Source organism: Primulina huaijiensis, chromosome 3 (assembly GCF_012295235.1).
Source record: "Primulina huaijiensis isolate GDHJ02 chromosome 3, ASM1229523v2, whole genome shotgun sequence".
Classification (NCBI taxonomy): Eukaryota; Viridiplantae; Streptophyta; class Magnoliopsida; order Lamiales; family Gesneriaceae; genus Primulina; species Primulina huaijiensis.
Genome location: NC_133308.1, coordinates 5,945,431 through 5,973,353, shown reverse-complemented (window position 1 = coordinate 5,973,353; position 27,923 = coordinate 5,945,431). Strand labels below are relative to the sequence as shown.

Genomic DNA, 27,923 nt, shown 5'->3' with positions numbered 1-27,923 from the left:
CAATAATATTTGGGTCATAGACGGGTACTTTTTCCTCAATCAGATATATCGGGTATCCGAATATAACTAACTGAACCCCAAAAAACCCGACTTGCGTCCACCTCTAGTACTGAGATAAAAAAGAATCAAAATTCAAAACACAATTAACTTACATTATCAAAATCTAAATTTGAATATTAACATAACCAAAACACAAAATATACAAATTTAAATGACCATTTTGTTTATTCTCATAAAAATGTCATACTCATAACTATCATATCATATCATATCACATCAATATTTCAAAACTTAAAAAATGCATCATTATATATACAAATTACAAGTACATTCAATATAATGACATCATTATTTTTCTTAAAAAATTAAACATCATCCAAAAAATAATTACAAACTTAAAAAAACCACAAATATTTTTAAAATATTGGGTTAACTGTACATGAATAAAAATATTATTGAAATGTGTGACACCTTGGGAAGTTCTCCTGCGTCAAGTTGTTGAAATTGTGCCACTTGATCTGGTTGTCTAAATAAGCCGTAAAAAGTGACGTCGGATCCTAACGGCTAATATTGTCTCTACCGATGACATGACCAACAATATGAAATAGGTACATGTATTTAATAAAATGACATTATTATTTTTCTTAAAAAATCACACATCGTCCAAAAAATAATTTCAAACTACAAAAAAAAAAACACATATTTCATAAAATGTTGGGTTAAATGTGCATGAGTGAAAGTAGTATTGAGATGAGTGACCTTCTGAAAAGTTCTCGTGCGGCATGACCGAAAAATGGTAAGACTGATTTATAAGGGATATGACACATTATCAGCAGATAGATATGCACTTTTCAGAACTCATAGACCTACTAGTCCGACCTATTAAATGGAAGCCTATGATCGAAGGTCCGTTTCACTCTTGATACTTACTAGAAATATAGAGTTCGGTTCTAGTAGGTGAGACTAGCCCGAATGCAGATCTCGAATTTACTCTAAACCTGATATCACAAAAGAGATCGTTAGAAAGGGGACGGGAGAATGTTCCGGCGTAGCCTTTCGATGCTCAAGTCAGGTACTGAGAATAAAATGAGAGAGTAGCTAAGGACGCAATTAAGAATCAATATAGTGAATGAATAATTAGATTCTCAAACCTGGTATTTATAGGCAGGGGCGGAGGTATATGTGGGGCTGGGTTGGGCTCCAGCCCCACCTAATTTTTTTTTAAAAAAAATAAATATGTTTTATTTTAAAAATTTTATTGATTAGCCGCAAGACCCAATTTGTTTTTTCTCTTTTTTTCACTTGTCTGATTTGTCATCTTTATTATTTTCTCTCAAACTATCACAATTTTCATTACTTCAAATGGTCGTAACTTCATCATCGATCTCCGTTTTTCAAAATCGATTGTAGATTCGGAAAGCCCACGGCATAAGCTTTCTTTTAATACCAAAATTTCAAAGTTTCTTTGTCGTCTCGAAATCAGCCTTCGCCCATCGGTCGCCGTTTTCATCGAAAATCATGAGGAAATCTTAGTGTTAGACTTTCTACATCTCGTTCTTGTTGTTCTTAGTTAGATTTCGAATTTTAAAGGTAATTTCTGATTTTAGTGCTTCGAAATTTGTGTATTTTGGTTTTTTTGAATTTCGATAATTGATATATATTAAATTGTTGATTGTAGGTACTATATTTGAGCCGATTGATGATATTGATAATTTTTTGGAATTTATTTGAGCATTATTTCGAATTTTCAGATTTTATATTGGGGATCGTCGATTTTTAATGTTGATTATTTATTATTTGGATGTTTAGATGTTATAGAAAATATAAATGCGAATTTATGGAATTTTGTTGGAATTTTTGAAAAATTCAGAATTATTTAGTTCTTTATTTTATTAAATACAATATGAAACGGAACCAACCCCAGGTAATTTTGAATCCTGGCTCCGCCCCTATTTATAGGAGAATACATAATTCTGTCATGAGCCACCTACCTAGATTAGAAATGGACAGGAAATCCAAAGTCTTGTTTGGATCTTATCTTGATGGGCATATTCCTAAGATATTATTATTATTATTGCATTTGAATGGTTTTAGGGCTAGACTCGGTTTTTAGGATATTTATAAAAATGGACATAGTTAATTATTTATTAAAAAAAATACCAGAATCTTAGACTCGAGAGAGCTTTGAGCAACTGGAATCGCTATTCTCAAAAGAAAATTCCGAAGCTTCCGTCAAGGTGGCAGACGATATTTCTGTCAAAAATGAGGTAGAAATTTTTTTCTTTGAGTTGTCCTTGATCGGAAATGACATGCATCCAATTTTAGCAAGTATTATTGATATCTTATCGACCTCAGTAGACATTAACAATGTTTATCATTTACCATGTCTATAAAACTGAAACATAAGTACACCGAGAGGGATCAATCCTTATTGAAAATCTTTTGTTCTTTTTAATTTAAGGTTGCACCAAAGCGCTGGAGATCGGAGATCAACTTTAGCCAGGATGCAAAGTTGATGGTCTCTTCAATGAACCTGCCAGATGGCATCTAGGTACTATTGGTGCTCGTGGTTTTAAATATTATGAACAATGTGCGAGAAGTACTGAAAGTACTAAGATACTGATGGTTTAGGTCCTTTTGATGGCTGCTGTATCATCTTTTTTTGCTGTATTATTATATGGGGTCAATATACACTTCTGAATATAGTTAGCTGTACATTGACCGGATTAAGTTAATACAACATTCCTATTGAAGTTATCCATGTGCGATTTCGACAAGTAATTGGTATTGCAGTTGGTTGGGCCTCCTCATATTTACTTCTCTGCTCATTTCTGACCCATATATGCCTTTGGCTTTCAGAGACGAAGAACTGCAGTTGATGAACTCAATATGCACAGTGTTTTCGAATAGAATGATGTTATTTGTGTAAGCTTCTCGAATATTCTTATGCACATACCAATCCGATTTCAAATTTTAATTGTTCTGTGGTTAGTTTTCTTTAAAGTTAATGCTTGTAAAACCCACTATATGAAGTGGTGATACCTCGGGGAATATCATATTCTCGGGTCATCTCCAGGATGGATTTAGACCGGGAAGACGGCAGGGGCGAGGTTTATCTTGAAGCTCGGGTGATAGGGGTTCGGATAAATCTTTGGTGAAGGAAGGAAAGGACCCGGGGGCAAAGCCCGAGTTACAAGCATCCGAGGGGAGTTCCGCCACAGGATTTTTTCTCGGGCATCTCAATACAGGTGTCGTGTTTTAGATTATAGGCATGAGACACCATGACTTGGTCATCATTAGGAGATCTTTTGGCATATGAAAGAGTGATGTGACTTGGTGGAAGTAAGCATGGGATGCTAGACTTAACGGTGTCAAAAACAGAAGCATGAGCAACTATCCCATCAAGAATAGTGGCTGAGCACTGAATACAAAATAAACATTGGTTTTCCTCCTATAAATATTAAGGTTTGTTTATTAATAAGTCATTCAGATATATTCTCTTGCAAACGAAATACTCACTCTCTGCATAAAATATTAACTTGAGCGTCGGAGTGGCTACGCCTGAAAACCATCTGGCGCCCCACTAACGATCTCTGTTGTCTTAAGTGTGCATATATTTCCAGAGCCAAGGAGAACATCTGACTGAAACAACATAACCCGACCCGATGAAATTGCACACCTGTCTCGCACCCAATTCACCCGGTCACATCATGAAGCAATCAAGGAGGATACTTATTTTCAGTTTGACATTATATATTTCCTTTTAAGTTGCTAACTGATTCCAGGATGAAGTTTCGTGGCTTCCATAATGATGGCTGTCTACACCAAGCCAGAAGTATGGAAAGGCGTGTTTATAATTGTTGTGTATTTTCCCAGAATCAATGTTTGTCCTCAAGAATCCTATTAGAAAATTCAAGCAATCACACAGCAATTTCTATATGTGTTTTCCTAATTTCCCCTACCTTAATCTCAGAGTAGGGATGACAATTTCTTTCGAATTCGACGAAGAATTCGATATTCGATATCCGACCCAAATGAAGGTTAGTATGTAGGAGATTTTTTATCTGATTAAATAATGAATAATCGGGTATGAGGATATATATATATATATATATATAATTTATATATTTTTTGCTGTTATGATGTTAATTCTAATATGCTTTTATTGAATGATATTAGTTGGATAAAATGAAGAAAACTATTAGCGTAGAGTTTATGTTATTTTTACAGGATAATGATGTTATTTAAATTGTTTATAATATTTGGTTATTTCTTCTATACTAGTTAATTCACTGATTTTTATATTTAATTTTTTTTTATTGTTCTCAACAATTTACTAAATATCCAAAGCTTACTAGAAATAATTTAAATTTGAGAAAATGTAATTATATGTGGTAATATGATATTTGAGTAGGATATGAATATTTAATCTTCCGACGGGTATGAGGATGAATATGAAGATGAAATTGAATACCCGATGTGCATGACGATGATGATGAAGATGAATATAATTAATACGAATGAAGATGAGAGATATGAAATCCTATCCAAACCCGATCCATTGTGATCCGTATCTCAGTGTCACCTCCAAGATTTTTTTAATTAATTCAAAATAATAATAATTCCAAAGTAGCGTAGATCATGAAGTTTTGCAAAAGTAACGATTTTGCATCATTTATTATTATTTTTTCCTTTTAAGATTAAGACCGCATCTCTTGTTTAATAAAATGAAACTTGAAGTCACATATCAAACGTGAGACTTTCACATAGCTCGTTTTACATTATCAAAACCTAAAATTAAACACTTACGAGACCAAATGACAAAATAAGCACTTACATAATCATTCTAGCTATGATTAGGTCTCTTGTGAGACGATCTCATGAATATTTATTCGTAAGACGTGTCAACCATGTCTATGTTTACAATAAAAACTAATATTTTTGGCATAAAAATCATAATTTTTCATGGTTGATCCAAATAGAATATCAATATCACAAAATTGACTAATGAGATCGTCTTATAAGAGTTTTGTATTTGGCTATTATATCACATTTTGATATCACATTAATTTTTTTTCCCCAACTTCATATATGACATTTAAATTTCATTGCACATGCTCATTAATAATTTCAAAGTTTGGCGTATTTAAATTTTATATATCACCCTACCACCCCTAAATTTTTCAATATTAGGACTTAGCCCCCTCCCAAGTCCCATGGGCACCCGAAGTGCTTTAGGACTATTATATTTGTAAAATTTATGAATTCTCTTAAATTAATTCGTAGACGAAATTTATATCTATAATTTATTTTTGTTAATTATATTTTATGTTTATTTATTTTACAAAATATCTAGAATGTCCTTTAATGGTTTCATTATTCCCATGGTAAGCAGATTATTTTAAGAAACTATTCGATTCAAGTATATATGTATTTTTATTTGTATAATATTATTTTCATTTATGTTACCATGGCAGTCACTTTTATTCAAATAGTTAGCTAAAATTTAAAAGACTACTTAATGGCTGCAATTTCAATTACAAACAAATGTTTTTGATTATTTCTTTCAAATATATATTCATTTTTAGTTCCAATTATAAATATTTGAACAACTTAAATAAAAAAATTATTTTATTTCTAAAAAAATATTACCCCAATGAACAAAAATAAAATGGAAAATACTCTTAAACGGACACAATATTAAATAAATGAAATCCGAGTCTTCAATACATTATTTTTCTAGTAAAGTTTTTTGAGTCCGAAACTTGCTGGATTGATATTATTCAACTTTTCTTATGCTTTATTTATTAACATTTACTTTATATGTGTTTGTGTGTAAAGTGGGAGCAAGTCATTTGATATATTATAATTTGTTAATAAAATGAGCAATTGGCACCCTATTACTAAAAATGTTAAAGACCATAACAAAAAATTGCCCCACTTAAAATAATTGTTTTAGTTAATTATAAAAAAATATCTTATAAAATTCATCTTTAAAATCTCAAATTTAATATAATTTCTAAATTTCAAGCACAAAAACTATCCCCCTATTAGAAAATATCTCACGCAGAAACAACTAACACCGATAAGAGAGATTTATGTCATTGCATCGTTGTTGTCGTAAATTTCATTTTTGATTACGTGAGAACTTGCAGGTGTATTGGATAAACCTTTGCACTGAGACAATAGTTTGTAAAGCATGTTAACTAGATAAGATCGCACAAGTAAGTGTTGGTAGAGAGAATTGTACTATTGACAATTAGTTAAGCGTTTACATACTCTACCAACTCAAACACGACTCGAGTCGAGTAAAATTCCATTCTTGATTTGTATAAACATTGTTAAGGTTAACTCCTGAAACGTCTACTTTCGTTTTACTTAAAAAGTACTAGAAATTTTTTTAAAAGTTACATTTAATCGGCCGAAACATACCATGTACACAAAAATATTGTGACACCATTTTAAACTAAAACCAACCAACTAATATTTGAAAAATCAAAGAAATAGTTGAAATCATAAAATCGTCAAACGCTTTACCAAACCTAAAAAGCAATAATTTGAAAATCATAGCTCATACTAAAACATCTCAAAAACCACTTAAAGCATAAATAAAGGTCGTAAAATATTTTAACATAAATCATAAACTTAAAATCATAAGTGCGGAAAATAGAAGCGCTGGTCCTCGGGTCATGTGCACCTTCAGTCCAGTCAGGTCAAACATCAAGATCTCCATTAACATTATTATCATAATCACATGCATCAGTCACACTTAGTGAGTCTAAATATTCAACACACCATAATCTTGATAACAACATAATATGTATACAGAACACATACAATAGTGAAAAATACTTGTACTTAAAATAACATTTTCATAATAACGCATAAACTTTAAACATAAACATTTTCGTATCAACATATTTATATTCATGTTCATCATAAACATATTCATATTCATAATCATATTCGTGTTTGTTGAATTCAGATCGTGATTGTGACTCGTATTCGTATTGGATGATGGATCCATCTACATATAACCACAATACTGGGCGGCGGGGACATCAGCGATACTCTCACCCGTCAACTGATCTTTGACCAACGTATTAACATATTAACATATTCGTATCAATGAAAATACGATCGTCGGGCTCCTACTAGGACCTTCACCCTCACAATATCTCCAACATATCATCGTATTTAGTCACAATCCCTTCACATCCTTCAACATTTCGTATTTCCATCACTTGATAAAAACATGCATAAAATATCGCTTTTCTTTTTAAACCAAGCATGCAACATATCTTTTAAATGTCCATATTGAATCATAAAAATCCATAAACATTTAAAATAAATATTTTAAGATATTAAAATCCATAAACATCCATAAACATTGAAAATAATCATTTTAGCATATAAAACAGTATTCAGGACACTGTCATGACGTTTACTAATTTTCAGGTGTAAAATTATCGTTTTACCCCTAGACGTAAAATTCCTCGAATTTGACTTTTCTTAATTTCATTGACTCTAACATGTTCCAAATAATTATTTAAGCTTAAATTAAATTTCTTATAATTTTATTTAGTTTAAATACTAGACTTTTTAATTAATATTTAATTATTCGTTTTAAAGGCGTTTAATCTCGAATAATTTCAAACTTTAATATAAAATTTCTAAATTAAAAATTTAGACTTTTTATATTATTTTAGCTCTCGTGAACCACGACTCGACCCCCGTGAGCCATGTTTCGAATTTAATTCCACGAATAAAACCCTAATTCACGCCTAGCAACCACCCTCGAGCCAACTCTCGGTTTTGTTGAGCCACGCCTGAGCCACCTTGAGCCAACCCCTTCTCAGACCACTTAGGAACCTACTGGACTCGTGCTTACCCATAGGACTGACCCTAGCCACCGCCTAACTCCCTGCACTAACCAAAAGAGGCGGCCGAGAGTCCTAGCAACCAAGAACTCTTCACGCCCCAACCAGAACCCATGCCCTCGAGCCAACATCAAGCCCAGCCCCTCGTGAACCCTCTCAGGACCTTAACTGACCTAGGCTGGCCACCTGGCCCCAACCGTGCGCCCTCCCGCGCTGCTGCTCCTCTCGAGTGGCTTGGGGAAGAGTCCTTGTGCCCTTGGACCCTTCCCTAGCCCTCTAACTCGAGTCCTAGCATGGCTGGGACTTCTCCCCTGACTCAGCCGCATTCCAGCCCAGCCTTGGTCGAGTCAAAGCAAAGCCATGCACGGTTCAACCCAATACCCGATCACTTTTGCCCCAAAATGTGCACCATGATTCCAGCTTGTTCCTATTTCGTTGCAGCAAGTTTTCGTGTGACCTAGGACCCCTAAACTAGTGTAAAAACAACTCATATTCAATCCCTAATCATGACAGCCCTTTTACGTATGAAAAAAACAAGTTTTGGTGCAATATTCCATGAGCTTTTTGACATATTGAAGCATAAAACGAAAATAATAAAAGTGAAACTTGTTTTCCATGCAATTCATGATCAAATACATATTAAGGTGTGATAGATGAGAAAAAGAAGAATTATGGCGTGCTTTTGCGTTTTAACGCACGAATCTTCTTAGGCGAGTTGAAGAACAACGACGAGGGAACGTTGGCTTGAAAACCTTGACAAAAATCGAATTCCTCTTGAATATTATTGTGTGCGCCGTGTATAATTGTTGGGAGAAGTGTTTTGAGTTTGATGGGGTGTGGGGCGAGAGTTGGGTAGGATAGGGTATGGAGTAAAATTTGTACTTTAAATACTTAATAAACCACTAACCAGGCTTAGGCCCATTAAAGAAGTTAATTAAGCTCATTAGTATTTAATTCAAATATTAAAAATCATTTTGTTTAATAAAGTTTGTGAATTTATTAGCCGAGTTTTTAAAACGTTCGTATTTTTGTTGAAAAACCAACACCGATAAAATTTACGTCTCGCAGTATAAAATCACCTCAAAACTCCTTATTTTCAAAAATAAGAAAAATTATCAACCTTTATTTAAATAATTAAAAATAATTATTTAATAAAAATATTTTTCATTTTTCAGGTCTCGATCTTCGTTCATCGATCGCAACTTGAATAACCTTTAAAATACATTTTAATGCATGTAAGTAGAAAAACTACTAAAACGTCACATAATCAATTTAGCACTTAAAATCATTTAATTAACTATTTTTTCATATTCTCTAAATTTGCGTGTAGTTGGATTACGTCATCTTAATTTTTAGACCTTACAACTCCACTCCCGGTTAGGTTACTTGTGAGTTGTGGGCCTGGCTTTATTTAGGAATAAGTGCAATTAGGGTTTACGAAATTGGTGGTTCTTTTGATTATTCTGACCGTGGTTAAAGCAAAAGGGTTGGTGGTTACTTACACGTGGGTTACTTATATAACCCTATTAGTTAGAAGCCGTGACACCCCCCACACTGAAAAAGGGTGGCCACAGTCTATTAGAGCTAAAAAACGAACAAAATTAGGGGGTGTTTATTGCAGAAAGCACAAACGGGAGCCGAACCTTTTCAATTCACGCTGTTTATTGACTGTTCTTTGCATTGATTCACTCAGGTATTGCTTTGTTGGTTCTTATTTTGTTTGAAAGTTTTCTGCGGTGTTATGTTTTAATTTTCGTGTTTAATTTTTTGGTGAATTCTTTTCCGAATCAGGGCTTGCTATCCTGTGCGTTGTAGCATTGGTTTTTCTGGGTTTTGTGATTGGTTTCTGTTCTTGGTGTTCTCTTTCCGTTTTGGGACTTTTATATGTTATTTTTGTGAGGTGGGCGAGCTTAAAATATTTTTAGTCTATGTGTGAATATGTTGTTTTTGGTTGCTATTTGATTTATATTCATTTAAACGCCGGACAATCTTGAAAATCTTTAAGATGTCAAGCATCCCAGGTATTATTTAATTATTTAGTGTCATAGGGAAATTACTGATTATTGAGTGGTGTGCTACCTGATTATATCCTTTGTTGGTTTTCTCACTGTGATCGCCTGTTGGCTGACTGATTATAAGTGACTCACGGAACTTGTGTTGGTTGGCAGAGGATACGAATATGGGTGAACATGGTAAAATTGCGGGTACCATTGAAGGACCATCGACTGCTTTGGTCAAGGAGAAGGGAAGTAGAAACAAGAGAAAGTTTTTATCTAATTTGTCGATAGACATTCCAGTTGATGTAACAACCTTGTCTCGGACAGAATTCCCTAGGCATGAAATGCTGCAGGAGAAATTCCAGAATGCTTTGAGCAATTTAGGTTCACTCATTGCGGGGTCTGCAGACGCGAGCGAGGAGCAGGAATTCCAAGAGTTTCAAGAGGCTGATTGGGACAATCCTATTGCATGTCAGCTCGAGGAACTTCTTACCAATAATTTGCTTGCCACTTTCCGTAGTGCCATAAAGCAAATAGAAGAATGCGGGTACACTGAGGAAGCTGCTGAGTGGGCTGTTTTAAATAGCGGCCTCTATCATGGAATTAAAGATGCTGTATCCAATGTTGTGGATGGTGCTTTAGCTTTACTGAGTGAGAAGGAGTTTAACACATCAAATCGTCCACTGTTTGGTGGACTACAGAATCTGGTGGATTACACGATCCTAGAGATGATACATGTACTTCGGGAGGTTAGGCCAGCCTTGACTGTTGCAGAAGCAATGTGGTATCTTTTAATAAGCGATACGAATCTTGTAAACGCGTGTGTAATGGAGGGAGTCACGTCTGGTAGTTCTTGTGTTCCAGAAAGTCCTGGAGAAAGCTCTGTAGCAACAATTTTTCGGTCCAAAGATGGAGTTTCTGTAAACAGTCATTTAGGTTCTAAAACTTGCGATGATCCAAAACAGTTAATGCCATGTGCTCAAAGTTCTCAGCTCGAATCCCCTATTTCTGTACCGGTGCATCAATTTCCCAATTCTAAAAACCGTGCAGGTGAACTTGGTAGCATTGTGAAGGAAGGTTCCGTTGCTCCTCAAGAAGTCAAGGGAAAGTTTTCAGCTATCACCAGGGAGAAAATCCAGACGTCATCCCAATCAATGACAGTGGACGAGAGATCAGGAGGCACTAAAAAGGGTCCGTCTGGTAGTTCGAAGAGAGACTTGCTTCGTCAGAAGACATTTCAGTTTGAGAAAAGCTACAAGGGTCGCATGTCAAAGGGAGCCTTTAAGGCAAAAGTTGCTGCCTGGGGAAGTATGGTGTTGGACAAATCGTCAAAGTCACAATCTGGTTCTAGTGTGATGATGAAAGGAGCTTGTTCAAAGGTAACTGGAATCAATGACTCCATTGTGGAAGGAAAACATCACCTTTCAAGTAATTCACAACGAGATGGACCTGCTGGAGTCTTGCCCATTAAAGATCCTGTATTTGCATTGCCTGCAGTAATTTCCAAATCTTCTGCATCACTGGTCGCAGATCCTAATTCTTTGTCAAATGGTGAGCCATCTGTTTCTGGCTCTCATAAGTCTACTGATTATTTTTCTGCAATTGCATATGATGAAACTCTCCAGAAGTACGTTCCACAGGATGACAAAGATGAAACAATCCTGATACTAGTACCTCATAGAAAAGTGCTGGAGAAAGAACTACAAGGTTGGACTCACTGGGCCAATGATAAGGTTATGCAGGCTGCCCGAAGACTTGGTAGTGACCAGGGAGAGTTGAAATTGTTGAGGCAAGAAAAGGAAGAGACGGAGAAATTGAACAAGGAGAGACAAACTTTGGAGGAGAATACTTTGAAGCGGCTATCCGAAATGGAGAATGCATTGTCTAATGCCAGTGGCCAGATTGAAATGGCTAACTCTGCAGTTCGGCGGCTTGGAGAAGAGAATTCTTTGTTGAAGAAGAAGATGGAGGATGCTAAGTCGCAGTCTCTACGAGCTGCCTCTAATTTGCAGGAAGCTGTCCGGAGGGAGCAGGATGCTCTGAAGAAATCTCAGTTGTGGAATGCAGAGAAGGGATTAATCCAGGAGCAACTTACAGATCTGAAGCGGCAAACAGCTGATTTGAATAACCGACTAGAAAAGGCTACAGTACAAATGGATCAGTTCAAGGTAGCCATTATAAAAAACCATGCTTCATGTGTACTTAAGCTACATATTACAATTTCTTTTTTCGTTTGTAATCTGAAACTTGGAAGGTTCCAGGTTCTGATGAAACAGGAAGAGAAGGAGAAAGTTAAAGCTGCTACGTTTATAGATTCCTTGAGGCGGAAAAAAGAAGAAGATGATGCTGTGACAAGAGAAGAGGAGGACAGAATCAAACAAATGGGAGAACTGAACTTGCAGAAATGCAAAGAAGCCATTAAAAATCTTGAGAGTGCGGTCTCTGAGTTGATATTAGAGTCCGATAAATCAAAGATAGCAGCTCTTAATGTGGGTTATGGTAGCTGCTTAAATGGTGGCGAGGACGCCTCCACATTCCCTGGATTGAAGCTTCCTAAAATCACAAAGAGATTGGCAGTCTTTCAAGAGAACTTTGGGGCTGGAAATGTTAGACCAGAAAGGGAATGCATTATGTGTATGACAGAGGAGATTTCTGTGGTTTTTCTCCCTTGTGCGCATCAAGTTCTTTGCGGGCAATGCAGCAATCTCCATGAAAAGCAAGGAATAAATGATTGTCCTTCTTGCAGAACAACAATAGGTAAACGGATATCTGTTGGTTATCGTGTCAATTGATTATGGACGGTATGACACTGAAGCTGGTGATTTGAGAACCATCAGCTATCCATTTTGGTATTATTTGGTATATCTTACCTCTACATCAGTTTATGGCCCATATTTTGACTGTAGTTTACCTTTGAAGGAGGAAAACAATCTAAAAGTTGAGAAAATGCATATAAACTTAGAAATTAATGTGTCAAGGGTGTACAGTCTCACTCATCTTCTACCTGCAAATCTTTTTTTAACCATTTTTACATTATTGAGTACAGATTAAAATTTCCCTTGCTCTTCTAGATCTTAACTTATACTTTGATCCCATATATGGAAATTATCTGTTTCCTGGAAATTGATAAAAGAATCAAACATTTCGATTGTCTGTTGGAAGCTTAAGAAGTTGAACTAATAATGACTGCCAACTTGAAAGTTCCAGCTGACATTCTTGGAAATCAACCCCTCCAAAATGGTTGACACTTAGGATTATTAAGGACTTGAGAAGAGCAGTGTGAAATTATTAATTGCTGATGTCTTATTTTAATTGCGCTGCATCACCATGAAATTATTAATGGCTGATGTCTGATGTTGATTACTTTGTTTATGACGAGTTTCTTGACATGCTTTTTGGGGAAAAAAAACGAAATTTGTGCAAGGTTTTCAAATCAAGGCTTGTTCGGTAGACAAATGGTATGTGAAATCAATCATATGTAATTTCGTTTAAAGCCCTGTTTGTTGGCTCTGGTGTTGCAAAAAGGATATTGCTAGTATAGTGGATGCCAAGACTTAATTGCAGTTCCTAATGTTTTTTTTTTTGCTGGTGATGAAGTGAATGCACTTGTTTGTGCCACAATATGAGAGATTAAATGGGACAATAGTTGGTGATGCTTGGCTGTTTGTGGCCCTGGGGAACTTAGTCCATCCATGTATGGCTTCCGAGTGACCCAAAATTTATTATTTCCGTCATAGCTTTTGTACTTTTAAGACAACATTATTGGAACAGTTTCATTAAGGTTTGAAAACTGGAAAAATATAAATCCATATAGATTCTATGCGTTAATGAAGGCTTGGGACCTTGTGTGGACACTTCATTTTTCTCCTTCCTTGGTTTAGATGAGTTGGTTTTCATTGATTGTGATGTCTTACAAGTATGAATGAACCGGATATTTGAAACCCGCTTCTATGAAATCCTAGTGTTGGGCGGATGGTTTTTTTCCCATATGCGGGGGTGACTGGTGCGGCTTGATTTTTTTATAATAATTTTTTAAAATAGACAAGATTTTTGTATATCCATACATTTTTTTTTTATAAATTGTGTTCTTGAAAAAACATATATTTGTCTTGCATAATCTTTTTACAATGGGAGAGAGTTAAAAGAGCCAAACATTAAACCCTCTAAAATTTTTTTGATTTGACATTCAAGTGAGTTAAAATTAGGTCATAGTCAGATCCAATGACCCCGACGAGTATGTAGATTTTGCAATCCCAAATGAATTTTGAGGCAAGGTTATGCTCTACCGGTGCAACACACCTGACCTATTTGTGGGACTACTGATCCGATGGTAAATTCATGCACCATGGCCTGGCTGGGGATGCCATTTATGTCTGCCCTACCGTGAGGGACATTGCTTAGAAAATCCAGGCAGCGTGGTCCGTGCTTTGGCCGCCCCAGTGCGGGGTACATTGCCCGGATTTCACAGCATTGAAGGCCGCAAATTCGGCACACTGTTTCATGAACCGCCATTCAAATTTTCATATTCAGGATATCACATACTAAAAATATAAATATAAAAAGTTTGTACTTGTATAAATATAAATATAACTATATAAGTTGCATATATATCTCATTTTGATGTAGATGAATTAAATCCTTCGTAGTTCGGTTACCTTTGCATACTTATCTTTAGGGGTGGCGTTGCTCAATCGCTCACATTTCCGCTGCTCGTTGTTCCGGATGTTCTCTCAGTTTCGTCTTGGTTTTCTTCATCACTTTTAATATCTTGTGTTCTGGTAGTGGCTTTTGACCAATCATTGAACATAAATTGGATTTCCAAATTTTTCGATGTTAAGCTAGAACATCTCTCATCTAATGTATTTCATCCGATATTAAAAATTTGTTCCACTGCAATTATTGAAACGAGGCAAGCTAGAATTTCTTTTGTCATTATAGACAAAATTAGACATACTCATGTTTTTTGCGACCATCATCGCAATATATCAAAAATGTCTTTATCTGCATCACTAAAATAAAAAATAGTGTTAAAATAATTCTCAAGTTTCTGATTGGAACTTGAAGATCCTCGTGGACATTTTCGTCCATTTTTTTAATAAAATTTGTTTTTAATAAGTTTATAAATGCTATTACTAGTAGATTGTGGTTCATGTGAAACAATTTGCCCATCATATTTGGTGCTATATTCATTATAAATATCATATTATTGACTTCTAATATTAAACAAAATCAATAACGTAGATGATATTGTTTTTGTAGCAGGGTCTAAAAAATCATAATATAATATTAGAATTTCTTATAAAGCATCTAATATAAGTCTATGATCTAAAATAAAACCACATAAAAATATTTCTAGAATTTCTAGAAAATATTTTTGCCATTTTCTTTCATGAAATAAATAAGTAGAACTCAAACTTCATCAATAGATTTAATATGTTCACTAAAAATACATGAAATGTTGCAATAATGCGTTAAAACTAAATGAGAAATAAAATAATAAATTTCGGATAATTGGTCACTAGCATCATTAAACACTTTTAAAATTATTTAAATACCAGTGCATATGTTTCATTGATTTGCAAACAAATAAATATAACGAGCTTGAACATGATGATGAAAAAATAAACGTAATAAATCATTATATTCAAAAGCGGATAATAACAATTTATATGTTGAAATCCAACATATTGGAATGTCTCGTGCAAACCATTTAGGCATCATACCATTGATTTTGTAAAATTTGTCTCATTGTTTCATAACTTGGGGATGTGTACATAGATAACGAATTACAATCCTAATTGATTTAATATGCAATTTTAAATTTTTTGTAGTTCATCTCGTGTAACGTCCAAAAATCAGTTCACGTAAATCGCATGCATGCAAATTATTTAAACTGCTTATTTATTTTATTTAATTGATTTTAAATGTTTAAATGATGTATGTAATATGATTAAATGTTTAAATTGTATGATTTCATGAAATTACGGATTTTGTCCAGATATTCGATATTAGGCTGGGGAAAGGAGACCGGGGACGACCAAGATGAAAATATTTTTAAGGCTCGATAAAATGATTTAGTAGGATGAAAATTTTCTAAAAATGCCGGAGTCTATATTATTTGACGATTCGGACTTTATTTTATCCGAGAAGTTGGTTTTAGTCAAACAAATGACTTTTATGGACCTTGAAGTTATTATTTTGAAAACGATTTTTGTAAACTTTTATTTTGTATTTAAATGGGCCTAATTTATCTAGGATTAATGGACCTAATTATTTTCAAAGATAGAGTCCTAAAAAATCTAAACTCTAGACTCCTTTATCAACTAAAACACTAAGTTATAAAATCAAATCCTAGGCTTCTATATACTCTTAGTTGGTCGAATATTTTACACACCACACACATAAATTTTCGAAATTTGAGAGCATAATCCAAAGTTGTTCATCGTCCGTTCGTTCCTCTTCGCAACCCACGACGACGATTGAATATTCGAGCGTTCTAAACTCAAAGGCACGCTTCTAAATTTTTTTTTGCACCATTCAAATCATAATATATGTGTTTTATGTTTTGAAGTGTGAAAAATTGTTTAGATCAAATACTTAACGTTTAAAGGGTAATTCTCAAAACTTTTGACGATTCAAAGACCATGTAAGTCATGTTATGGATTCTGAAGGGTACGCTGCCATTATAGTATGCTTAAGGGACAAGAACGAAGACGTTTAGGTACGAGATGAGGGCCGGAACCGTGCATGGCTAAGGGAGGATAAACATAGGGTTTGCTAGGGCTTTTTTTGGGCCATAGTGGATCGGCTAGGGTCTGGTGCATGGGTCTGGTTGGGTTCAGGAGGGGTCCAGAGGGGTGGCTCAGGGATGGCTAGGCGTTGGGAGGCTGTGATTCGAAGAAGGAAAGTCGCGAGCCCTAGGGCTCTCGCGCATTGGGCGTGCACCGTCAAGCTGTGCGCTTGGGGCTAGGCACGGCTTGGGGCTGGCTCGATACTGGTCAGGGCGAGTCCAGGCTTGTCCAAGAGGGCTCGAGGGTAGCTCGATGGAATAGGGCGCACAACTTGGGATTTGGATGAAAGGTTCGAGAATGGCTAGGAAGTGAGATGGGGTTTGAACCGTGGTTCACGGTGCTGGTTCGTGATTCACGAGGGTATTTTAGGGATGAAAATTTTATGTTTAAAATTTGGGAAGAAAATATTAAGTTTGGAATTAATTCGAGTTTAAAACGCTTCATGATTTAGTTATTAAGTTAATAATTCGAAAAGCTCGAGTTTGCATCTAAGAAAAATATTAGAAGTCAAATTTAAGCTTATATGATGCTATGAGATAGGTTCGAGTCAATAAAAGTAAGAAAAAATCAAAATTGAGAAGTTCGAGGTCCATGGGTAAAATAATCATTTTATGTCCCAGGTAGTTCGAAAGATCTAGCAGTGTCCCGAAGAATCATAATACATGCTAAATGATATTTTGAAATTCTTATGATGAAAATATGATATTTTATGATATATGCAAAGGCTATACGATTTTCCCGTAAAATACTATTTTTAAAGGACACGATATTTTATAAATAAAAGGAAAAGAAAAATATTTTGAAGGATGTGAATTGATTGTGACAACAAATCTTTAATGGGGATATCGTAAGTGAAAAGGCCTCAGGGAGAGCCCGTTTAAGGGAAAAGGCCCAGAGGGAGCCCTACGATCGTATTTCCATATTTGGCCACAGGCCTAGTGACAATAGTTGCTAGCCCCCCCCCCCCCCCCTCAGGTACTTGGTATAGCTAGACTAATCAGTCGACCATGATGATATAATATATGATAGTCACTTTCAAATATCAAACTTCACCAAAAATGATATATAATGATGAAAAGTTTTATAATTTAATAATTTATGATTTACCTATGATTGCGAATTTTTACGCCAGCTTATTTTATTAAAAGATTTATTTTAAAGTTGCATGTGCCTGTATATGTACTATTTGTTAAGTATGTTTAGAATGTGCTGAGTCATTAGACTTACTAGGTTTGGATGATCACAGACGATGATGATTTTGAGGGAGGCGCTGATGTTTGAGTGGATCGGGTCCGACAGTACACTCTTGAGGGACTTTTATTTTCCGCATTATATTAAGATTTAAGATTTTAAAGTAAAGATTTTGAGGATTATTTATTTAAAGATTTTATACTTTACTTTGAAGTTTAATTTTGGATTGTTTTAATATTGACGTACGATTTTGTGATTGACGATCTATGGATTTTATGCATTTAAGTTTTCTAAATTATTAGTTTTTATGTTGGATGATTTTGAATTTAGAAAAAAAAATATATTCCCTAGTATTTAGTTAAATTTTAAAGTTAAAAGTATGTTTCATCTTGAATACACAAAATTAACATATGATATGTGTACCGATCACCTAATGATGATTTACATATTTTAATAAACTCACTAACACTAGAGGTATGTGCACTAGCATTATCAAAATAAATTGAAAAAACTTGATAAGTTAAACCATATTCTTATAATGTAACAACATAATTTGGGAAATATTTTGTGTCGTATATGTTGGTAAAACTTCTATATGCAAACAATATTTTTTAATGTTCCAAGAAATATCAATCCAATGATATGTAATGCCTATACATGAACAATTTTGTCAATAATCGCTCCAAATATCCGAACACAGAAACTTTATTATTTAAACTAGTAAATTCTTTCATTAATTCTTTTTTGTTCAACAAATAATTTTTTAAGTGTACATTTTACAACCACCTCATTGTTGAAATTTGTAAGCTTTCAAACAATATTTGCATTTAGCTCGTAAATCAATAGAGAGAGTGTCATTTTTTCGAAATTTTTGGTGAAGATATCATATGTGTTGCGAGGCACCGCTCAAATTATAAGCCCCAATCAGATTGCTCATTCTTTCTTGACTTAGATGATGCTGTGTTTCTTGGGCCGCCTCTTGTTCTTGTTGTTCTTCATCAGAAAAATCAAGATTAAAGTCGTCAACATTGATAGAAGAAAAATCACGATCATTAAACTCGAGCATGATGCTATTTCCCTTTGTTCTTACCACTAAGACTGGAACTGACCATTTTTATAAAAATAAAATTTAAGTAATTAGAAAAATAAATGAACAATTGACAATAGTCGACAATTGATATTTTGATAATAGATAAATAAAGCTTGAATTGAGAATTAGAAATTTAGAATTGAAAGGAGTAGGGGTTATTTATAGGGTTGAATTCGGGGAAAATAAAAAATTCAACGTTTGACTCGACTTGTCGACTGTTGTACAATAGTCACGTCATCATGACCGTCCCCATTGGGTTCGGCGGGTGTCGACGAGTTTTAAACCCCAAAATCATAATCAGGCCGACTTTGGTCAGTTATGGTCATGGTTCTCGATCAAACTCATTGACCCGGTTAACCGGCCTGTGGTCCGGTCGAGGTCTAGTGCTAGGGTATGATTAACCTCATGATACTATACACTCCAAGAGTAGGGATGACAATTTCCTCCGAACTTGACAGAGAATCCGATAACCGACCCGAATGGAGGATAGTATGGAGGAGATTTTTTACTCGATTAAATAAATGAGTAATTAGTTATGGGGAAAAAGCATGTTTTAAATAATCATGTTCATACTTGACCAGAAATTGTTTCTAATATTTTATTATTTTTTCTATAATATTTAATTTACTAATTTTAATATATACTTTTTTATTATTGTTCCCAACAATTTATTGAATATTCATATATTATTGAAATAACTCAAATTCGATAAAATATAATTATAAATGATAATATGATATTTGAGTAAAATATGAATATTATTTTCTTCCTGTGAATATGAGAAAATAGATGAAATTGAATGTTTTTTGTTTTGTTTTTTTTATGAAAATGGAGATAAAAATGAATATGATAATTATAGATAAGGAGTAAATATATCAAATCCTACCAAAATACGATTTATTGTTATCCCTGGTGTTGGTACGATTTATTTATTTATATGCATTGTCAGAACACAGAATCTCAGTGAATGCAGGTAAAAAAAATAGTTGGCACATGATTGCTACATCACATCTACCCCGTCGCCATAAATTTATAATTATATACGAAGATCTCACGAATCTTTATCTATGAGACGGGTCAATTTTATGGATATTAACAATAAAAAATAATACTCTTAATATAAAAATTAATACTTTTTCATGGATGATCCAAATAAGAGATACTCTTAGCATAAAAAATAATTTTTTTCATAGATGACCTAAATAATAGATTCGTCTCACAAAATACGACCCGTTAGACCGTCTCACACAAGTTTTTGCCTAAATTTTTGTAATTATAAATAGGAAAAAACGAAATATTAAATTTGTGTTTTTTTTGGGGGTCTAATTTCTTATATAAAAAAAAACATATTCATCACGTTTAATTCGATTTTTCAGCACCTTTCAACAATATTATATTATGTTTTAANTTATAATATAATAGCCACAAACATATTTTTCTAAAAACAAAACTTATATATTTTTTTTTATGAAAGAAACTATATTCCAATGGAAGGTGAGGAATCCACAACTCCACAAGCAACAAAATGTGAGCTGTACTTTTATATATTTTAAAATAATTTCTATACTTAATATATCTTAGACAGCAAATTAGTTAAATAAATAAATCTTGATTTCCCTGTTATTACTTTTCATCCATATATCCTCCTAATTCCATGTCCACATTAATATAACAAAATTAATGTTTAAATTAATAATTAATTTTTTACTAATATTATTGATTAAGAAAAGATAAATAAACTATAAATTTTGAAGGAATTAATGAGATGGGCCATTAATTTCCTTTCAGTCTCGCAAAGTTGATTTCTTGGTATCTTTTTATAGGACGACAACTGTATAGCACATACCCAAAGTAGCCATTTGCGGTGCCATATAACCAGACAAGTATTAAAAGACAATTTATTGCATTTCTATTTTTCGATATACACATTTTTTCTGTTAAAACAATAAAATCTCATATCACCTTATATCATTCATAAAAAAAACTCTCGTGATACGGTATCACTGATCAATTTCGTGGGTCGAATATCTTATTTGGGTCATCCATGAAAAAATATTACTTTTTATGCTAATAATATTACTTTTTTATTGTGAATATTGATAAGATTGACTCATCTCACGGATAAAAATTCGTGAGACCGTTTCACAAGAGACATACTCATCATTTATTAGGATCGGTACTTGTCTTTACCAAGTATCAGTCTTGCTCATTAAGATTTAATGACTCCATATGACATCGTTTACGGCTTACAGAACTAACATCATGTAACAACGTGAACAGTTTGATGCAACCTATTATAAGGTATGGTTGTGAAGTTTTTGTAATCATCTAATTATATTATATACCATATTTTTATTTAGTTTCAGTTTTATCATATCATTTCAATTTAAAAAATTAATAACTTTTATTTTAAAATTTTAAAACATTATTATGTTCTCTAATTTTTCTTTGACATACGCGATACACATCGTGTATATCATGATTCACTAGTATATATAATTCTAATTCATTGTATCCTAAAATGGAGAAAAAAGCAACAGTAGAAGGAAAATCCGACAAATATTATGAATATATTAATAACATTAAGTTCGTGCGAAATCAAATCTCAAATCTCAATCAATAATTTATGTTCCTTTCATCATTATAAATATAAATATAAAATTAATTGACGAGGGAACCATCTAGTTTAATTTATGGTAATTGAGGTTGACCTGTGCATGGTACTTACTGTGGGCTTAGTCAACTAATCGCATGCATGCATTTATAATTCATAATTAATTAAGTATAGCTTAATCTACAATTAAAAAATTTACTTTGAAATTATAACCAACAATTGCTTCTTAAGTAATTTGCTGGCCTCTTACGCACCCATTAAGAACAAATAAATAAATGAGGATACGCAAATATATAGTACTAGCGAAGCCAGGAATCCGATTCTATCCGGTCTAGAATTTTAAACTCTAAAATCTTTTAATATTTTAAATTGATCTACCAGGACTAATATCAAATCTATCCAAAATTATACATATAAATTTTTTTTAAAAAAAATTAGGTTTAGCCTGGGTGAAAAGGTTTGTGGCTCCGCCCGATAAACTTTAAATTTCCTTAGCTTCGGACTGTATCAAATATATAGTCAAATTTTTATATGTAGTAGCATTTTTTCTTATTTTTTTAACTAGCAAACACCTATTAACCAAGTCTTGAAAAATATGTATATATATATTTATTTATTTATATATAAAAAGACTATAAACTACCGATGCAGCAACTATGCAATAAATTATTGTATATACCAGTCACCAGTGATATAAGGAATCAGATATTGATTAAATTTTTTTTTTAAAAAAAATTTATTATATGGGCCCGATGCACAGGTCCCCAAGAACGGGAAGCTAATTTCGCCGAAGGAGATTATGCTCTCATCAGTTTGGAGTATCGCACGCCGTGATTTTGGCAATGCAGGTTTGGATTCATTAGTGCATATATTGGGCGAAATCGAACCGAGTCGAACTTTAATGACACATAACTCAAATTAGATTTGATCGAAAATTTATCTTGAAACATGAGCTTAAACTCGATAATAACTTCTTTTACGTAAGTTCACAAACTTGATCGAGTAGATTTACGGTATCTTATCATTCGTACTAAAACAACGAGAGTCGTCGAGGAGTAGATAGAATATACAATATAGATATTATTAACCCCTTATAATAGCTTCTTTGACGACATACCAATTATATCAGGGAAGTTGGAATTGACATAAAGGTTCAACCCTTCTGTCACTTACAAAAAGAAATTTGCAAGTGCTTCTTATTATTGTAAAATAAGATTTTTTTTTATTATTTAAGCTAAAATGGACATTCAATACTGTCCAAACAGATACACACACTCCACTTTTGATCTACACCATGTTTTCCTCCTCGGAGCAGTTGGACTTTGCCTTCATATATATCTTCACAATAATTTTGAATCACGAATATTTATTTATTTATTCTATAATAGTTTCTTAAAAAATTTAATATAATTTATATTGACCAGCCAAATGGCACCAGCACATTTTCATCATACAATTTTCAACTTCAAGAATTTGACATCATCTTCACTGCACACTCTTTTCCTCCAATAAATCATCCATTTTTCATGCTACAGATGGGGTTGACTCCATAACTGAACCTCTAGTATTCCTTTTCAAGAAATCTTGAAACGATGATGGACACGTTCAACGGGAAACTGAAGCGCATTTGTTCTGGATTGGGATGGCCGGCTCGTCGCCGCCGCTCCTCCAAGCCTAAAATCACCGTGAAAAGGCTTGGAAAGTCAGGCTCAAGGAATCATACAGATGCATCGAACAGTGTTGCTTCTGCCGTGATTCACCCGAGTAATGAATCGGGTGGTGGCGTAAAATCCGATAGGTCGTCGTTTAGAGTTGCGACATTTAATGCTGCCCTCTTCTCCATGGCACCGGCGGTCCCGAGAACAGAGGATTCATCGCACGTTAATGGGTACGAAAGTCAAGAAACCGTGAAGAGAAATCTCGGGTTTGATCACAATTCAAGAGAGGGGAAATTAATGAACAATCGTCCAAAAAGCATACTGAAACAATCCCCACTGCATCCCAGCAGCACCATGAACAATAATAGCAATTCTACCGATTATCTCTCCAAGCAGCAAAAATTTTCGAAATCAAGATTGAGGGTCTCCATAAATTTGCCCGATAACGAGATTTCTTTGACGAAAAGCGGACAGTTGAGCTACTACGCCGATAATGAACAGCTGGAAGGATCATCGGGAAGCTGCAGCAGCAGTACAGTTGGCGGGATTCTTAAAGGAAATGCTCCATTAATAAGATCAAACAGCATGCATTCGAGCAGAATAAATGGGACGGAATATAGGAGCAGAAGGGCGATTTTTGAAGTGTTGAAAGAGTTGAATGCAGATGTGTTGGCTTTGCAAGATGTGAAGGCAGAAGAGGAGAAGAATATGAAGCCTTTATCCGATTTGGCCGAAGCGTTGGGGATGGAATATGTTTTTGCTGAGAGTTGGGCCCCTGAATATGGAAATGCCATTCTCTCAAAATGGCCGATTAAAAGGTGGAAGGTTCAGAAAGTCTTCGATGACACTGATTTCAGGTCCTTCATAAATAATTCAATCCTATTCTTGATTTTTTCCTTCCTTGTTCAAACATTTTACATCATCAATATTTTCTAAAGTTTTCTGCAAGAAATTTACTGAATGAACCGAGTCTTAGTTTTCTTGATGAAATTAACAACGCAAAGCATGTAATTTAGCCTGTAAAATAGTGAAATGGGTTTTCTTCCAGATTTCGATTCTGTTTACAGAGAAAAAAAATGTACCCTTTTTATTTCAAAACATGTTATGAAATGGGGTTGTGGAATTGGATACAGAAATGTACTGAAAGCCACCATTGATGTACCTCAAGCTGGAGAAATCAACTTCTTCTGCACTCATCTGGACCGTTTGGACGAGAACTGGAGGATGAAACAAATCAACGCAATAATTGAATCCACTGAGGTTCCCCATATTTTAGCCGGAGGACTAAATTCTCTAGACGAAACAGATTACTCTCAAGAAAGATGGACAGATATTGTAAAGGTGACAACTTTCCGGCCCATTATATTTTCAAGAAAGTTTGTGATATCTATCTAAATTTTTTACATAATCTTCCTTTATATATGTTGCAGTACTTCGAAGAAATGAGAAAACCAACGCCTAAAGTGGAGGTGATGAAGTACTTGAAGAGCCAACAATACACAGATGCTAAGGATTTCGCTGGCGAATGCGAGTCTGTTGTCATGATCGCCAAAGGACAGAGTATGATCAACCTATTTCACACCCCTTCAGACACCAAAAAGTTTTCGCAACTGTTTTGAGTTAAATCTATGCATGATTTGTGCAGGTGTACAAGGAACGTGCAAATACGGGACTCGAGTAGATTACATACTATCTTCATCAAACGCACCCTACAAGTTTGTTCCAGGATCATACTCAGTCTTATCTTCGAAAGGGACATCAGATCATCACATTGTGAAAGTTGATGTGATCAAAGGAGATAGCAGCACGCAGCATTGCACGAGCACGAAGCTCAAGCAGCAGAGTCGACAAACGGTTAAGATCACACATTCCTCTTCTCCGTCAAAGGGTATATGGAAAGTACATTCTTGAGAAAATTAGTCCCATTTTCTTCTTCGATCGGGAGTCTATTGTTTCTTTTCCATGTTAGTTTAATATAATGTACAGAGATTGTATAATCAATGTAGCCCTTTTCTTTACAGAAAGGCATTGAAGAAATACCGTTTACTACGATGAATACTGCCGGCAGCCATTATTAAAACAAAATCTCTTCCAACTGGACGAAGCAAAGAAATGAGATTGCTCATATATAACGATTATTCGTGAATTTATTTGAACAAGAAAGTAAGTATCAAGAACTACATCGGATGATTTACATTGATTCCTGTCTTCTTCCTAGACTATTGATTTTCTTGAACGATTTTTTTGAATGATATCATGTCTTAATACCAAGTTTTCCTCTGTGGCCTCATATATTGCATTCCTTCTTATATATTTGTGATCGGAATTCACACAATTCATGGGTATGTAATAGCATTTTTAAAAATAAAATTTAATAAATTCTTCCAATAACTATTATTTTGTGCTAATTAGCAATACAAAATAATTTTCAAGAGTCCGAAGAATTTACTGCTGCTAATCCAACGTTAATTTGTAGGCATGATGATATGTGAGTCTTCTTTAGTTTTGGTCCAAGAAAGCAGAGCACCATTTTTCAGACACGTCTTAATCGGGTTGGACTCGGGTCTATGTGAATGGGTCGGGGAGTACAATAAATTTTTAAGGGTCCGATCCAAATCCTATACATTCATGATCATCATTTTAGATTATTTTATTTAAGTCGAAAAAATAATTTAATTGTGGTCAACATATATCTCATATTTTTTTCTAAAATAAAACATAAATATTATTTGGATTAAAATAGTATACATATTGAGATTTAATTTAATATATCTCGGATATATATTATCAGGATTTGCCAAATTTCAACTCTCTGAGGTCGATAAAATTGCGCATTCTATAATTATAAAAGGCTTTTCTTATTTAGCTTAACTAATTCATAATAGTAGTAATATTTTATTACAATTATAATTATAAAACTAAAATTTCAAAATAATAATATTATCAAACATATTAGTATCATTTATATATATAAAATAATTATGATAATATTAATAATTAAAATAATAACTTAATGATCATGTGATAATAATATAAAAATATATAATAAAATAAAATAATTGGTAAATAATAATTATTATAATATTTTATTGAAGGATAATTATTTAATAAATAAAATATTAATTATAAAAATAAAATTAAGATCAATAGTTATATTAGTTTCATGATAATGATAGTTTTATAATAATTAATAGAGCATCAATATTTATAATTTTATTATTTTTTAATAATAATAATAAATATTTTTGAATATTTTGAAACTAAATTAAGAAATTATTTGACAATTAAAAATAAATTCATTATATTCATGTTTCATATTTTTGATATCAATAATTTGAATGAAACAAACATATATATCATTCCATTTTTATTATCATTCTATTTCAAAGTTGATCTCATTCATATCTTATTTCATTCACATATATCAATCATGGCCTAAGTGGGTTAAGAATCACATTAATGACATTTATTATGATAAATAATGAAGAATATAATATTTTATATTCATACAATGTGATTATTGTCTTTAGTGATTATGTAACTTTAATTTATTAAAAAAATAACCACATTATCTTTAATTAAATTAAAATTATAAATTAATTTTTGAATAACATGTAGTTGTAACATATATAAATTAAATAAAATTATTCATCATTTATCATTTGGCAATATTTGGAGATGAATAATTATATATAATAAATATTTTATGCATAAAAAATTTAATATCTTGATTATTCTAATTATGAAGTAAAATAATTGAAGAGTAGCAACAATATCTTCGATTGAATTAAATTATACATAAATTATGCGGATCACATTTGGTCAGAAGAGATATAAATTGTGATTAGTTATGTTTGAATAATGAAATTTATCTCACATGAAATTTTATTATGTTAATTAAAATTAATTATGATATGATATTGAATTATTTTATTAATTTACCTATCTGGATTAAACATATATCATTAATTTATGAATTTAATTGAATTAAAAATTTAGTCAACATGTAATTTTTATGTCTCTTATTCATATGCATAGCATTATTTACATGGATAAAACATGACATATGATTTAATGTTTCATGTAATAACATTAGCATCTATTTTATTTATTTATTTATTTGCATCATTTTTCCTATTAATTACTTTGATATTAATTTGGTAATTCCCGATATTCAAGATTATAATTATAAGGCGCGGAAGGGGAATGTTAGTTTTCATGTTGGTGATTTAATGAACATCATATATATTATTAGGAAAGATGAATCACATGTCATGACTAAAACCAATTGTTTATATGGTTATCTATACTACTTTATTAAGTTTGAGACACTTAGAGTAACTAACTTTGGTGTCATGGTCTGTTTTAATAATTATATATATTAATAAAATGTTAAAATTTTAATGCAAGTTATGTTTAATTCAGTGAATATAGTCATTGTTTGTTGGGGTTTAGGTTATAGGTTCAATTCTTATTGAGGTCATTTTTTTTTTCTTTTATTTTTCAATTTATTTTTTAATTTATATATCAAAATTATAGTGTAGTCTCTCAGTATTTCTTATAATTATATTTTGATCCTCATCTAAATATAAATCAAATGACTTATAAAAAATATTATACAAGCACGCAACGCGTGCGTCGGTGCACTAGTCTTTATGAAAAGTGGGAGATATATAATTTTTTCTCAAATTGTTTCACAAGG

At 33.1% G+C, this 27,923-nt stretch overlaps 2 protein-coding genes across 3 annotated transcripts; both read left to right on the top strand.

Moving 5' to 3' along the window:
* The first annotated feature begins 9,414 nt into the window (after nucleotides 1-9,414).
* On the top strand, nucleotides 9,415-12,906 carry LOC140973362 (putative E3 ubiquitin-protein ligase RF298). Its single transcript, XM_073436086.1, has 3 exons — nucleotides 9,415-9,573; nucleotides 10,049-12,045; nucleotides 12,139-12,906. The coding sequence occupies exons 2-3, from the start codon at nucleotides 10,060-10,062 to the stop codon at nucleotides 12,667-12,669; spliced, it is 2,517 nt and encodes an 838-aa protein (XP_073292187.1). The 5' UTR covers nucleotides 9,415-9,573; nucleotides 10,049-10,059; the 3' UTR covers nucleotides 12,670-12,906.
* Nucleotides 12,907-22,997: 10,091 nt separating this feature from the next.
* LOC140973361 (uncharacterized) lies at nucleotides 22,998-25,479 on the top strand. 2 transcript variants are annotated; one of them, XM_073436085.1, is made up of 5 exons: nucleotides 22,998-24,078; nucleotides 24,355-24,562; nucleotides 24,652-24,781; nucleotides 24,867-25,109; nucleotides 25,243-25,479. In XM_073436085.1, the coding sequence occupies exons 1-5, from the start codon at nucleotides 23,156-23,158 to the stop codon at nucleotides 25,251-25,253; spliced, it is 1,515 nt and encodes a 504-aa protein (XP_073292186.1). In that variant the 5' UTR covers nucleotides 22,998-23,155; the 3' UTR covers nucleotides 25,254-25,479. The 2 variants fall into 2 exon arrangements, with proteins under 2 accessions (XP_073292186.1, XP_073292185.1); XM_073436084.1 differs by lacking the exon at nucleotides 25,243-25,479 and having other exon boundaries at nucleotides 24,867-25,235.
* Nucleotides 25,480-27,923: the final 2,444 nt, after the last annotated feature.

Excerpts from the sequence above, each read along its gene's own strand:
- LOC140973361 (XM_073436084.1), top strand. The coding sequence starts at position 23,156 with ATGATGGACACGTTCAACGGGAAACTGAAGCGCATTTGTTCTGGATTG. Across the intron at positions 24,563-24,651 it reads GATGGACAGATATTGTAAAG|TACTTCGAAGAAATGAGAAA; the intron begins GTGACAACTTTC and ends TATATGTTGCAG. Across the intron at positions 24,782-24,866 it reads CATGATCGCCAAAGGACAGA|GTGTACAAGGAACGTGCAAA; the intron begins GTATGATCAACC and ends TGATTTGTGCAG.
- LOC140973362 (XM_073436086.1), top strand. The coding sequence starts at position 10,060 with ATGGGTGAACATGGTAAAATTGCGGGTACCATTGAAGGACCATCGACT. Across the intron at positions 12,046-12,138 it reads TACAAATGGATCAGTTCAAG|GTTCTGATGAAACAGGAAGA; the intron begins GTAGCCATTATA and ends GGAAGGTTCCAG.